The sequence below is a fragment of the Nesoenas mayeri genome (genome assembly GCF_963082525.1).
Source record: "Nesoenas mayeri genome assembly, chromosome: 12".
NCBI lineage: Eukaryota > Metazoa > Chordata > Aves > Columbiformes > Columbidae > Nesoenas > Nesoenas mayeri.
The window spans coordinates 10,518,683-10,532,834 of NC_137547.1; the positions used below are offsets into that span (position 1 = coordinate 10,518,683).

Sequence of the window (14,152 nt, forward strand, 5' to 3'; positions counted from 1 at the left end):
TTTTTTCCTCCCAACCACATAGTTCATAGTATGGAGGTGCCAGTACATTCCTACCCTGGCAAGGCAGGATGCTCTGGGCTACCAGAACAAAGCCTGGCTTTCCCTGCAATGTGCTCCAGCTTGGCAGTGCCTTTCTTCTTATGTGCTTGCTATACCTGCGTTTACCTCACAGCCAACTTTTATCCACCAAAGCCATGATTTAAAAAAGTAAAACTAATACATCTAGATGTGGATGAGGTTTAAAAATAAATAAATAAAGAGGCAGAGCTCTGGGAAGAAAAAGTGCAACAAGATGCTGAGTTTTAAGAAATTAAACAAGTTTGACTCTGAGCACATTTTTAAGTGGTTTGAGAAGGACATCACAATTGGTTAGATGAGGCCAAAGATAAGAAAGGTGACACAGGACCTGAAGTTTTTCACAGAGACAGCACACAAAATAAAAAAGAAATGGAAGGAACTAGTCTGTGCCTGCCAGACCACTCCCCTCTCCAAAAGCTGAATTATCATCCAAAATTCTGAAATCACATAATACCTCCACACTGTTAGTCAGAAGACTCTAATTCAGTTACACCAGTATGTGTCTTAGCTCCTTTAAAAATACTTCTTTCTCTTGTGAATCACTCCATCCGCTTTAAAAGCAGACGTCCTTTCCATGTATGTAAAGGTGCTAACTTTGCAGATATAGGATGTGAGATTCAGGATGACACCCTATTATTTAAGATAAGGAAACTACACTAAAAATTATGCTTCTAAAATCAAGTAATCAAAATCAAAGCTGCACAAAAAAAAAGACTGTTGGTATCTTCATTTGTTTCCCACTAGTTTATGTACATTCAATATTTTCTTTGCTTATTTCCACTACTCACATCTTCACACAGGACTAATCCCCCACAGGAACAATACAGACCCACCCCAGAGGACAATCCACCCTGGGCAGTAAGGAAATCACTGTTTCAGTTTGTCAAGCAAGCTGAAAAATACACACTGGAAGATAAAAGAAAAGCAGGAAAAGAATGCATTGCCTCTGAATAACCGTAGCTAAATGTTGCGGAAAACTGAAATCTCTCCCTAACAGCACCATGGCTAGACAAGTCACCCACACAACGCTTTTCACAAGCAATTACTCAGGGCAGGATTTAAGATGGCTAAGATTAGGTGAGGTAAAAATTAGCTATCTGGACTCCAGCCTGACAAGGAAGACAGATTAGCACCTTCAGAAGGCAGTCAAGCCCACCTATCGAGGACTGATGTGCCTCTTCTTAATACCTAACTTTGCATCTCATCTCTAAATTTCACAGTGCTGAATGCTTAGGACTACACCTGAGTGAGATTTAACCTCCAAAGTTTCGTATTAACCTAAACGTGGTGCAAAGTCCTATCAAAACCACAGTCACCACCAAGAATTAAAAAAGACAATGCACAAGCTAATCATACCCAGGGCTTGTACAGGGTTAACCACCTCAGCACAGCAGCACTACACATTAAACAGTGACAGTAACAGGAAACATTGGCTGATCATTAAAATCCACCACCTGCTCCATTCACTAAGGCCACATCATTTTTCCCTCTCCTTCTTGCTGGATTCACAATCCTACCTCTTCTCCTGCACCAGTTCTGGCACACACTGAACTAACCAGTGACACGATTATACTCAAACCGAGAGAAAACAATCCAGATTTTTTTTTTTGCACTGGCAGGGGAGGGTTTAGAGAAGAAGCCAGCATAAACCAAAAGATGCAAGTGGCCAGGAGCAAGGAAGAAAGACTTTCCCTTTTGCATGTCATGACCTGCCAAAAATGGGTTATAATCTCATAAAGTAATAGCCAAAAATAAACCAAAGAACTTGCAAAACCCCACAATGATTGGTAAATTACTCAAGGGGATCACAGAAATGCAACACAACCACCACCACATAATGAAATCTCCTATATTTTAAGTTCTGTAACTGCTGAAGTCTGAGAGCAATTCTGCAGAGGTTCTTCTTCTATTTTTCTCGACAAGAACTCAAGCCCCTTCCACTACTCCACCACATGACAAATGTGTATGGTCTGGGTCCTCTTGGCATAATGAAACTGAGGACACCATGTATTGTTTTGATTCTCAGTATATACGCAGCCATCCATCTCCTCCGGTAGCCTGATATGTGATAAGTAGCAGGTGGAAACCTGAGAGGATCTGGCACTGCCCATGACAGCAACTTTGTCTTTTGTAGCGGTACGCAGTTTAAAATGAAAATTGGGACACCACACATACGCCACCTCCTCCCGAGATGGTTTTAGAGCTCAAGTATCTGTAATACAACTTTATGTAGATGCAAGACAGCTGTTAAAATGAATGAACAGATTAATACACTGCTGCAACTAAACCACAGATAATAAGCATACTAAACACCCATATTTTTAAACGGCAGCATTAAAAATGGGGTATGAATATGGCAGCAGGTTTACTGTATGATAATAACACTGTCAATTTTAAGACTTACTTTTTTTAGTTAGTTCATTTCAAAAGAGTAACACTGACAGTGGTGCTGTTTCATTTCTTCTACGAGATCTGTTAGCATTCACATTTCTTCTGCACGTATGAGTGAACACAATGCAAAACAGCACTCAAAATACTTCCCAACACATTTACAGTATTGAAGATACTGAAATTCTCTTGCTTTCCGAGGAGCAAAAAGGGACTAAACCAGAGTATAACCTGACACACTTATTACTGATAAGCCCACGAGGCTTATGCACAGGAGTATCACAACCAACAGCTCACGTACCCTCTGGGTCCAGGGCGCAACTGGAGTCACCACTTCTAGGCCTGCACATCCAGCCATCTACAAACAGGAATATCGATACACAGCTGGGAAGATGATTTTAGGGGACCTCACATAAATATCAGTAAATGGCGATCTAATCCACAATGCTGACAAGGTTCAGCAACAAGGATGAAACCACACCCTCATATTGCAGCCTGTGTATTGTGAATTTATAATACTTTCCACTTTCGAACAACACCAATTTAGGCAGCTTTTGAATGAACATGCTTCTCATGTGGCTGTACATTGCTTCCTTTGGCCCCAAATCCAATTAAAATACCTTGTAAATCATAAAAAAGCACTTGGTAAACAAGATCAATCATTCACACTATTGTTCAAAATGGCTATTCCACAAGAAAGACAGAAAATGTAAACTAAACTGAAGTTTGAAATTGGTGATGTTTGCCAGTCAAATATCGCAACCTCTGGCTATCCAGTAAACACACTGGATGTGTTGGACATTCCTAAATACAACTGACCTTCAAAGATAATATATTAAGCAGCTGTTCACTAATTCCAAGCACTTTTTTTTTAAAAAAAAAAAGCTGTCAGAAAATAAATTTGAAGCACAAACACACAAAATTTGGTATGCAAACTAAATGGCTATAAAATATCTCAGCTCTTAGCTAAACACTAAGGTTTTTTGGCTAGAAAAAACTGTGAAGAATTCAGACTAAAATCATGCTACTGTTACGAGAAGCAGTACAAAGCAAAGGAGAACCAGTGCACGACTGCCCTAATGCATCATTCCAGAGGTGGACACTGATGAGAGCTCAGGGAAATCTCTATTTTAAAGAGGCAACTACACCCGAGCAGAAAACAGTATTAATCATTGTCACATAAAGGCCATTACAAGTGTAATTTGTGCCCATTGGCTTTACCCTCCCCAATCAAGGAAACTCCAAGTCTTTGGCAACATGTGAAACACCACGTGCCAGCATCTGGTATTTACAGGCATTTTTACTCCAGCAACAAGAGCAACCAACACAATTCACTGTTGTGTTTGAACAAATGTAAATTTCAGAAGACTGAGAACGCAAACCTCTTGACATGAGCAAACTCAACAGCTTTACTACTTCTGCTCTGAAAGCTGACTATTGCTCTTTTACACTTTTATAATTCTGCTGCACTTACATAAAATTTTCATCCTGGCTTAAGTTTTGTTAGGGAAGCTTAAACTTCTTTTTAAGAGGCAATAGCCTATGGTCACAGCCTTTAGCTGAGAAGAAAATGAGTACTGGGAATTGCCCAAATAAGTTGTCTTTGACTTTTTTCCAACTTTGTATCAATTAACCACAGTGTTCCACAGGAATTTTCAAACAGTGGCAGCTTTGGTTTTGTATCCCAAAGGCAGCAGAGGAACAGAAAGTGAGCTTTTCCATGCTTTAAGGACATTATAGCACTAGTTCTTACTTTCTTTAGTAACAGCTAGCTATTCTTAGAGACCATATGATTTAATGGATAGGCCAAATTAGACTGGAACTCAAGAGAACTTGATTCTTCTTGCAATTCAGCTGTAACTTTTGCTGACAATGACTCTTTTTCTCTCTGCTTTATTTCCCTCTCCTTTTATCATAACTACTCATATTTAAAATGACAAGACCATTCCATATTGTGTACTAGTATAGCATAGTTTTTAAGCAAATACCCTTCTAAGCAGCATGGTCCAAAAACATTATTTGAATACGATTAATCTAATTGCCTTTTGCTACCATTAGACTAAGCAATTCAGGCTAAAATGAAAATTATATACATGTTTCTGCTGAGATAGGTATGTGCTGTGAAGTACTCAGGAAAATAAGAACACTATCTTGACACTGTAAGAATCACTATTGGTAACATGTTGCTATACTACCTAGAAAAGAATCCCACTCCAACAAGACAAAACATTTTCATGACAAAAAGCCTTCACTTCTTTGCATGAATGATATACAAGTTCTGTATTTGATGTTACACAGGCAAATCCATTTCCAGCTTGCAACATCAATGAGGAAAAACAAGGTGAGAAACCTGTGAATCGCTACAGCAGGCTCTAAATGTTGTATGAAAAAAAAAAACCAACCATGGCCGCTGCACCAGGGGAATACAGCACTGCTATTTCTGATCGTGTGCTTGGTTTGGTTAAAAAAACAAAACAAAACACAAAACTAAACAAAACAGCAGTCTTTCATACACAGAATTCTTTGAAGAAAACCTCTCTCGTATTTTTCTAAATGCATCTTTTCAAACAACCTTTAGAGATATGTTGTTCTTTACAGTTTCTTACAGATAGGGCATTTTTCTCTTCCACCCCAAAGCCAAACCCTAATCAGGGGCTTCACTCTTTTTTGATGAAGTAAAAAAGTTAAGAGAATCCTTAAGTGATTTTCCAGCTTGTGACAGCATTACATTCAATGGAAGCTGATCCATATCCCTTCCTTTCCTACTCTAATTTCAATGCAAATAATATACAATGCTTCTTTTAAGACTTCTATACATTATATAAATTCACACACTATTCTATAAGCAGAAATATTTTCAGAAGCAGTCTTGTATATTTATTTTGGTTTGCACAGCACTATCATTTGCATCCATCACAGGATCTCAAGGAGGTATTTCTTAATTTTACATTAAACACGAGCTTTTTTATAAGCTGTAGCATTTAAATAAGCCTTACATAAACACTTTGTTAGGTCTGCTGTGATTCAGGCTGCCTCCTGCCTAACTACACGTGAAGAAAAACAGATCTTGGAGCACACACCACAGATCAATAAATCTTATGCCGTCAAACAAGGAGGAAAAGTTCTTACACGTATTTAAAATATCAAAAACATCTGCAATTAAATTAGGTATTAGAGAGTCAAATACAAAATTTAAAAGACTAATTTACTTCAAAGTTTTACTCTATTAGAGTGTTAATGAATATATTAACATGAGCACTTAATCTAAAAAACCTTCAAAGTGTTTTAAAAATAATCGACACGGCACCATCATTGGAAATACTCAAAACACGTAGCCTTAAATGCATATGTTACAATTTCATAAAATAAAAGCAGGGTTTAGAATCCCAATTTAAAAATACGAAACGGTTCCATTGTGGAATGATCCTATGTGTATGTGTATACATATATACACAGACAGTCATGTACACACACACATTTTTTCACCATGAAGCATAACCCTTTGTTCCATAATCCCCAGTTGTATGTTTAATGATCACACATAAAAACACTTCCATCAAAAAGAAAAACTGCAGTTGTAGCATGTTTAATTCTTTGGAAATGAACATCTACATTGCTGAAATGGCATTACAGTGACAAATGACTATAATCCAATGGCTCAAGGCCAGCAACTTCTATTACAACAGATTTGGCTGTTTTGTACGACACAGCATGTTGCACGTATATCACTAAACAGAAATCCGACTGCTTAGTTTACCTATAAACAAAACCCCACTTAACTTTATGAGTCTTTTAACAGCTATATAAATGGAAAAAGCTGTGTGTCTAAGCAACTGCCTAAAAAAATGAATTTAATAATAGGTAAATGGCTGGATCCATTCTAAAAAGTCTCCAAAGCAGTGCTATAGTCTAGAATGCACAAATAGCAGCAATTCACAAAACCTGTGGGTTTTATTCTATTATTTGCATACTGCCATATAGTTTCAAATTTAAGTTCTATGTTGGTTTTCCCAGACTTCCTTTTTTTAAGTTTACCAGCCCACATTCACCCACTGTACTATGCATGGATTCAGCATTCGCATTTCAGAAAGACACATTATACCTTCTGGCTACCTAAACTCACCGCTTTAGCTGCAGCTGGTATTCCCAAGGCCACAGACACCCAGAACAACTACTCACTCTATCAGGAAAGTTGTTAAAAAAAAAAAAAAAAAAAGAAGACAAATCCAGCTTCTTCAGCCCTTTAAAACACAAAGAGTGACTGAGCAAGCCAGGGGAGAAGCAGCAAGACGATGTGCTTGACAATCTCTCTCCGAGCCCTTGCCCTGAAGCACCTTTTATTTAGCATTCCAGGTGCCCCCCCGCTAGTTTTCAGTGTATTCCAGGGACCTGACAGACAGAATCCACATTGCCCTCCCTCCAAACACTTCTTTCTGCCTATAAGGAGGCTGTTAACATTACACACATCTGCACGAGCACAAGGAAGCTAGCGCAAGAAACTCATCCAGCTGTTTAACAACCATTTTTTAAGATTATTTTGAGATTGATATCCTCATCAAGGTCACCCACAAACATGAGGCAATACACTGCAAAGACAGCACAAAATAAATGCCTACAGACTGCTGCTTTTCTTTTATTATTATTTTTTTTTTTTCTTTCAGAAATGGCACTGGCTTAAGGGAACATCAAACTACACCCTGCCAGGGAGCAAGACTCCAAGCCAGCCATAAGAGAGGCAGTTTGCAGTGCAGGATTTCAGGGAGTCGGATTGCGTGTCATGTTCCCAGTTCCAGTTATTCTGGTTGCCAGGACAGGCTTGAGTGAGGATGAGCGGCTTAAAAGCTGGTTCAGCTTTTTCTGAACACAAACTTTACTGGTTTTTACTTCAGCTGGGGTTTTGGGGCAATCTGGTACACTTTAAATGGCACAGAGTTAATTTGACACCACAGTAATGGCGAAAGAACAAAACAAGCATAAATGATTCATTCTGCTATGGTATCCTCCTTCTGCTTAACTTGTTTTCATAAGATTTATAAATGATGAGTTTGTATTAATTCTTTCTATGAAAAACAATAGGAAAAGTGGCTAAAACAACTGTTTATACAGTTCCTACGGAGTATTACTCTTTCCAAACAGGGAAATAGTTTTTAACATTTTTTAAGAAGATTTTTAGTTGACTTTGATGAGAAATGGTTTCAACTATACCACTTCAATACCCGTAGTGCCATACAAAACCTGTAGTGATACAACAGGTTTATATCTCGCTCACCTTAATAAAAAAAAAATTTACAGATTTTGAGTATGCTCAGAACATGCCCAGAAAACTGACAGCAACACTTAAATATCTCATAAATGATTATGAAATAATGAAATGGAATACAGAGGTATAAACAATCAGCAATATCTAAGCTGTGTTACTATATAACCATGTGTTTGCTGAGTAGTTGGCCATCCAAAATTAACCCTCCTTTGAAAATATATGTGGCCACGTTTCATGATTCATTTTTCAGAACATGCAAACTGATTGAAGACATATTTCTGCCCACTATTACTTTCATCCATTAATTGGTAGGAATCTGACTACGCTTTTTTGGCTATTAGAAGAGCATGATTTTCTCAAAGATACTTTTTTCCCCTCTGTGACAAAAGAATGTTTCAATTATGGTTCACTCAAATTACAGTCACATGGAAAAACTAAGCACTTTTGCCCAAGACTGCATTATGACACGAACATAACGACTAAATAACATTGATTAGTTGTGTGCTCAGAACAGACAACTGGTACCAAAACTCTAATTTTTCTACTGATCTGCAACACTACCATCCTAAAATAAATTTAAAACCCACCTACATGTAAAATTGCATCCCTGAACTTATTTTTAGGTTCTCCACTCAAAAAAGTCCACAACATTACCTACTTCAGCATCATAGCACTGTATCGCTCTAGAATATGTGTTCACATAAATCCCAGACAGCAGTTAAATACACTGTTTACATTAGGAAAAACAAAATAAAACATAAAACTATGCTGTTTAAGGACATGAACAAAGCATTAACCGAAAGACATCTTAGAGATTTGCTTCTGAATTACATAATACATAAATTTAAGCTGTAATCTTCACAAGACATAAATATCTACTTTTACCTACAGAGAGTGTTGATTTAAAATAGTTTATGTAAGAGCTACTACTTAAGATGAATTTACAGTCTAGTTTTAATTACAGCTACGCAGCGCTTCACCATAAACTAAATCATCAGCTGAACTCTCCTTTTTTTTGTTTCAAGGTACACCGATTTAATTAAGTACAGACACAAAAAATGTCTTTAATTCTTCTAAATCAAGAAAAAAGCTGCAATGTAAAGTCCGGTCTTACCAAACAGACCACATGCACTGCTGTCTAGTACTGAGTGGAGGGGAAAGCAGCGAGTAAAACCACTTCTGAGTTGGACATTGAATCCTTGTCAATTATTGCATTCTAACTATCATTCATGAGGCCAATAAAAACAGTCCAAAACTAAGTGAGTTGCCCACACTTTGAAAGAAAAGTTCAAGGATACAAAATTTTAAAGCTAGGTGAAACTTTAAACAATCTCCAGAAATTGCAGTCGCCCTCAGAACACCCATGTTGACAAAATCACGTCTCCTTTCCTCTCAAACATAAATAAATCAAGAAATGTCATGATAGTTTTCACCAATTACAAACTTTTCCTTATGGAAAAATTCGTTGCCAGTGCCACTAGTGCACAATTTTATTACATGTGCACCTTAAATGCCCTTCAGAAAAAAAAAACCCACAAACCAGAATTCAGAATAAAGCACCGCCTTGCTTAAAACACTTGAATTCCATTAAAGATTTTTTCCACCACAAAAGACACGGTTTCTTAACAAAACTACCTTTAACATGATCAAAGTTCACAAAACTTTATTATTTGCTAAAACCAAAGTCGTATAAAGCCTTGCAAATAAACACCTCAGTGCATCGCACATGCTGCCTGATATTTCTGCTTTAAAGTTTTTTGGGAGAAAAATCTCACAGGAAAGCAACAGTCAAGTAAACACAAGCAACCGTTTGCTCAAAGCACACACCATGCTAGACCAGGAATCGAGCTTTTAACTTCCACCGAAAAACCACCACGACTGCATTTTTTTTTTTTTTTTATTCAGTGCACAAATCTTATGGCTGGTTTAGTGAGTGGGAGCCAGGGAAACTGCACACGCATCCCCATGCACAGGAATCTTGCAACACTCAGCCCTTTGCACCCCAATGCATTCAGGTCTATTGAGCGTTTGGGCGGGGGGCGGGGGGGAAAGGATTAGTTTACAAATCTCCTTATTCCCTTCTCATTATAGAATCGCTTTTCTTCCCCCCCCCAAAAAAAAAAAAAAAGCGCAAGCTATCGAGTCTCTTCCAAGCGCCGCTTCTTTGCAGCGGTTCACCCGGGGGTGCTGCACCGGCCTCACCCCCAAAGAGCTCCAAAGGCTCCAGCAGCCGCCGCCTCCCCGCGCTGAAGAGCGGGAACCCCGGCGAGGGGCCGAGCCCCGGCCCGCTGGGCCCCTCGGCGGAGCAGAAGGGCGGGAAGCCGCCGTCCCGCCCGGCAGCGAGGCCCCTTCACCACCCTGAGGAGATTCAATGAAGCTGCAGAATCACCCTGGGCCTAGTCCCGGCCACCACGCTCCCCCCTTCGGCGAGCCGCGCCGCGGGGCCCTGCACACCCCTCAGAGCCCTTCAGGGACCCCCGCAGCGCCCCGGGAAGGCAGCGCGGGGGTGGCCAGTACCTGGGCGCTGTTCACGGCCATGGCGCCCCGCGGCCGTGGGGAGCTCAGCGTCTCCCGGGCGCCTCACGCTGCTGCCCCCGCCGCCGCCATCTTCTCTCTCGCACGCACCAGCCGGGCGGGCAGGCGGCGTGCACTGCGCCTGCGCATAGCGTCGGCGGGGAGGGGCGGCCGCGCCTCTGCGCCTGCGCGCCCGCCGGGCGGCGGCGGCGGTTGCGCAGGCGCAGTGGCGGCACGGCAGGGGGCGGGGCCGCCCTGAGGAAGGGGCCCCGCGGCGGGATGGGAGCTTCCGTGAGGGGTGAGTTGGGAAGCCCGGGAAGGAGAGCGAGGCTGACAAAAAACCCCTCCGCCTCCAGCCCCCCTCTCGAGGCGTGGTGTGAGGGCTGCCGTGAGGCACGACCAGGCTGAAGCGAGCCCGCCGCTTCACAGCCAGTGGCGGGAAGCGGGTTCCTCACGCCTTGAGCTGCAGCCCTGGGCGGGGTAGCACCGCCAGCACTATGCTCTGTGAGTTAAGGTAACGCCAGAAACCCAGCTGGAAAAGTGCAGGCTGCCCCCAAGGAGAGGACAAGAGGAAATAGCCTCAAGTTGCACCAGGGAAGGCTCAGATTGGATATTATGAAGCTTTTCTTCACGGAAAGGGTTGTAAAGCAGTGGAACAGGCTGCTCAGGGCAATGGTGGAGTCACCGTCCGTGGAGGGGTTTAAAAGATGTATAGATGAGGCTCTTAAAGACATAGTTTAGTGCTAGATTTACATTATGGCTGGATTTTATGATCTTTAAAGTCTCTTCCAACCAAAATGGTTCTATGAATTAATTGTGAGTTCACCTCACGAGTGTGTACAAGGCCACATGCCAAGGGTTACCCGGCAGATGAGGGGTCGGTGAGCAAAGCCGTCCCTTGTCTGTCCAAAATAACGGGTGGGAATGGGTTCAGAGTTTGTATCTGGGAAAAAAAAAACTAAAATAAAAAAAATCAGTGACTAAATCAGTCTCATTATTTTGATAGGATTGAGTCATAATTGAATAGTGAACCCCCCAGGCAAGAATCCATTACATTAATCACTAATTTACTCTTTCTTTTTTTTTTCCCTTAAACCACTAAATCCTGCAAAAGTCTGTTTCAGTTGGGGAGTAAGCGGTAGAAAAAGCTTAACATTACCAGGATAGCTGAAACAAACGAAATAACAAACTTTGTGTCTTTGGCTGTTCAGAGAGGAGATTCACTGACCGTGGAAAGATTCATCCATCTCTCTATGATAAGGACATTTCCCTCTGGTTTTATGAAGTGCAACACAACGTGTGCTCATGATACTAAATGATTTTCTGTATCAGCTCCTGTCCTTTCAGCTGACACACCCGCTGCTGCTCCCTTTCTTTTGTTTCTAGCAAGAGTTGTTCTTCTGTCCTAAGGCAGAGACCCAGCAGTGAAAATGGCTGTTTAATATTGAAAGAGAGAAACAAAAAAGGGAGACAAATGTATAGGCTTTTTGCATACAGTATTTGAAACATCTGAAGCCCCCTCTCCCCTCGGGAGTCTAATTTACAAGGTAAATAATGGAGTGAAAACCCATACCGAGCTCATCTGGTTGAAGACAAAATTCCCTTCTGCCCACAACACTGCCTAAGTAAACTGACTGTTTTTGCTGGAAAACCTGCCCCTTCAAATGGCTGAAAATGCAAATGAGCACAGTACCTCCCGCCCAAAAAACCTGTTAATTCAGATACCGATACTGTTAAAAGCCATAGCTGGTGGTGAAAACTGGCGTGGGCAGAAAAGATGTCACTGTCTTATAGTTCAGCAACGTTTAAAACACCTTCCATTTTATCCTTAGTACAGTTTCTTTGTAAAGCCCATTAATGTTTTACCACAATATTTTGTAATAATGTACATTTTGTGAGTTTTATTGCAACAGCATGTTTTGAAGAAACTTACCTGCTGGAAAAGCTTCCACCTTGGTTCTGCCTTCCCATTCATTTTTGCCATTTCTAGTGATCTGTTACAGTATTACTGCATTGCACAAAACAGTTTTATTTTCTTCTCTCCAGAGGCCATGAATTGCAGCTCCCAAACAACATGTTGCTTTTCTGACTTCGAAAAATTGCTGCTGTATTTTCTTTCTGCAGAACCATGATATTAAGATTCATGGAGTAATGTTCTTAACATGGTACTCAATTATTTTGTGAATTGATCAGCAACCGAGGTCCATGGCTACAGAAATAAAGGATTGTGTGAGGTTTGCTAATGAGCTTTGTAAACTACTCCCAAGTTAGATGCCTCCCAGTAACTACTGTAATTATTCTTATCCTACTCTGGATGCGAAGTGCTTGGGAATGGCTCACCTACTGTCCTGCACTCTTCATGATTTCAGTAGATCACGAGACCTGAGCTTGTGATGGTGCCCAGGAGGTGAAGGATGTACCCGCATGACTTTTCTGAAGCAACCAGTGGGAACCAGACACCTGTTCTTCCAGGGGCAGGAGGGAGTATCTTCTGTAATATTGCGAGAACTGGTCAATCACTGCGGGAGATTTCCTGCTGTAAAACTTCATCGCAAAGCCAAGAGCTTTAGGAGCTCTGAAGACTTTTTCTTCAGAGACGCAGAACTTTTATCCTCAATATTTTCTAGGTACGATACGGGCTTTGCTACTTCTCCAGTCATTCTGGTAATGAGATTGAAAGGGGAAGAAAAAAAACAGCACTATACTGTGTTTTGGGGTGAAGCAAGACACAGAAAGCTACGGTGGTTGTTGTGTAGGGAAAAAATCAGAATAATTGAAGCACCAGAGGTCTAAGGGACTGTCATGGTACCAGCCTTGTACTTCAGAGTGCCCTGAGTACTGAAACAAACTGTCAGAATTAGGTTTGGAGTGTTCTGTGGGCTCAGTTGCGCAGGCAGCACCAGGGACCTGCTGTGCACATGGGGAAGTTGCAATGGCTGCTGGAGTTACCAGGAGGGAGAAGGAAACTGAGTAGCTGGAGCTCATCTGAGCTCCTACTCAGCGCAGGGACAGAACATCTCTGTCTGCCCTGACCCCATCTGTAAGACACTCAAAGCCCTAAGTTCATGAAAGTGTAATTAGCTTCTCATAATACCGAGTGAGAACTGAAATAAGACAAGAAACTGAAATTATATATAAAGTTTGTCACGCTAGCTTTTTTTTCCCCTCCATAGAAACTTCTTTCTGGTCAGATCTTCAGTAAGACATATCAGCAAGGTAAGAATTACAATTAGAATCTGGACTTTTTTTTCCTGAGTTAAATTGCTTCTCAGAAAGAGTACTAAAGGTTAAATTATTTCTTTGAACTCCCTAGACGTGAAACACCTTTTTGCTGTCACTAAAGAATACCAAATCCTAAACAGCACGTAGAAAATCACCCGTATTTGGAGGAAAGAGTCTGATCTCTTACGGAGATAGGCACATTTTTCTCAATTTAAGATTTCAACTTGAGAACAAACATTTCCAGCTACTTTCTCAAACCTTCAAAACAACTGCATCTTATACCACAGTGTAATTTTTCCTCAGGGTATCTCAAGAGATTTTTGTTGTGGAATTTCAGCGTTACAGGCAGCAGCTCCTTGACATGCTGATGCCAAGATACAGGAATGGAAGTGTGGGAAGAGAAAACCTGAGGTTTTTGGTAGCTGTTTTGTGTCAGGTGAAACAAACTTTCCTCAGAATTTGGCAATCAGACCATTTTTAAAAATTAGGTAGAGCAGCAGTTATTTTTCCCTAGGGCAGGGAAGAGTGAGCTCTGTTCCTGACAAGAACTAAAATGTTTTTTGGAGCTCGCAGATGAAGGCAGTGGCGTGTACAGGTGCTGGGCTGATTCCCCAAGAGCAGAGACCAGGATGATACATCTTTTTTCTCCCCATCTTAATGACTCACCGAGAGGGCTGTTTGGACTACAAA

The 14,152-nt window shown here is 41.0% G+C and overlaps 1 protein-coding gene across 1 annotated transcript in view; it reads right to left on the minus strand.

Annotated features, from left to right (window-relative positions):
- The window catches only part of USP10 (ubiquitin specific peptidase 10), a 46,662-nt gene extending 36,298 nt beyond the window's left edge, over positions 1 to 10,364 (minus strand). Inside the window, exon 1 of the mRNA XM_080351764.1 lies at positions 10,244 to 10,364. Coding sequence (XP_080207890.1) covers positions 10,244 to 10,264 — 21 coding nt within the window. The 5' untranslated portion in view covers positions 10,265 to 10,364. The remainder of the gene's footprint in view (positions 1 to 10,243) is intronic.
- Between the last annotated feature and the right edge of the window lie 3,788 nt (positions 10,365 to 14,152).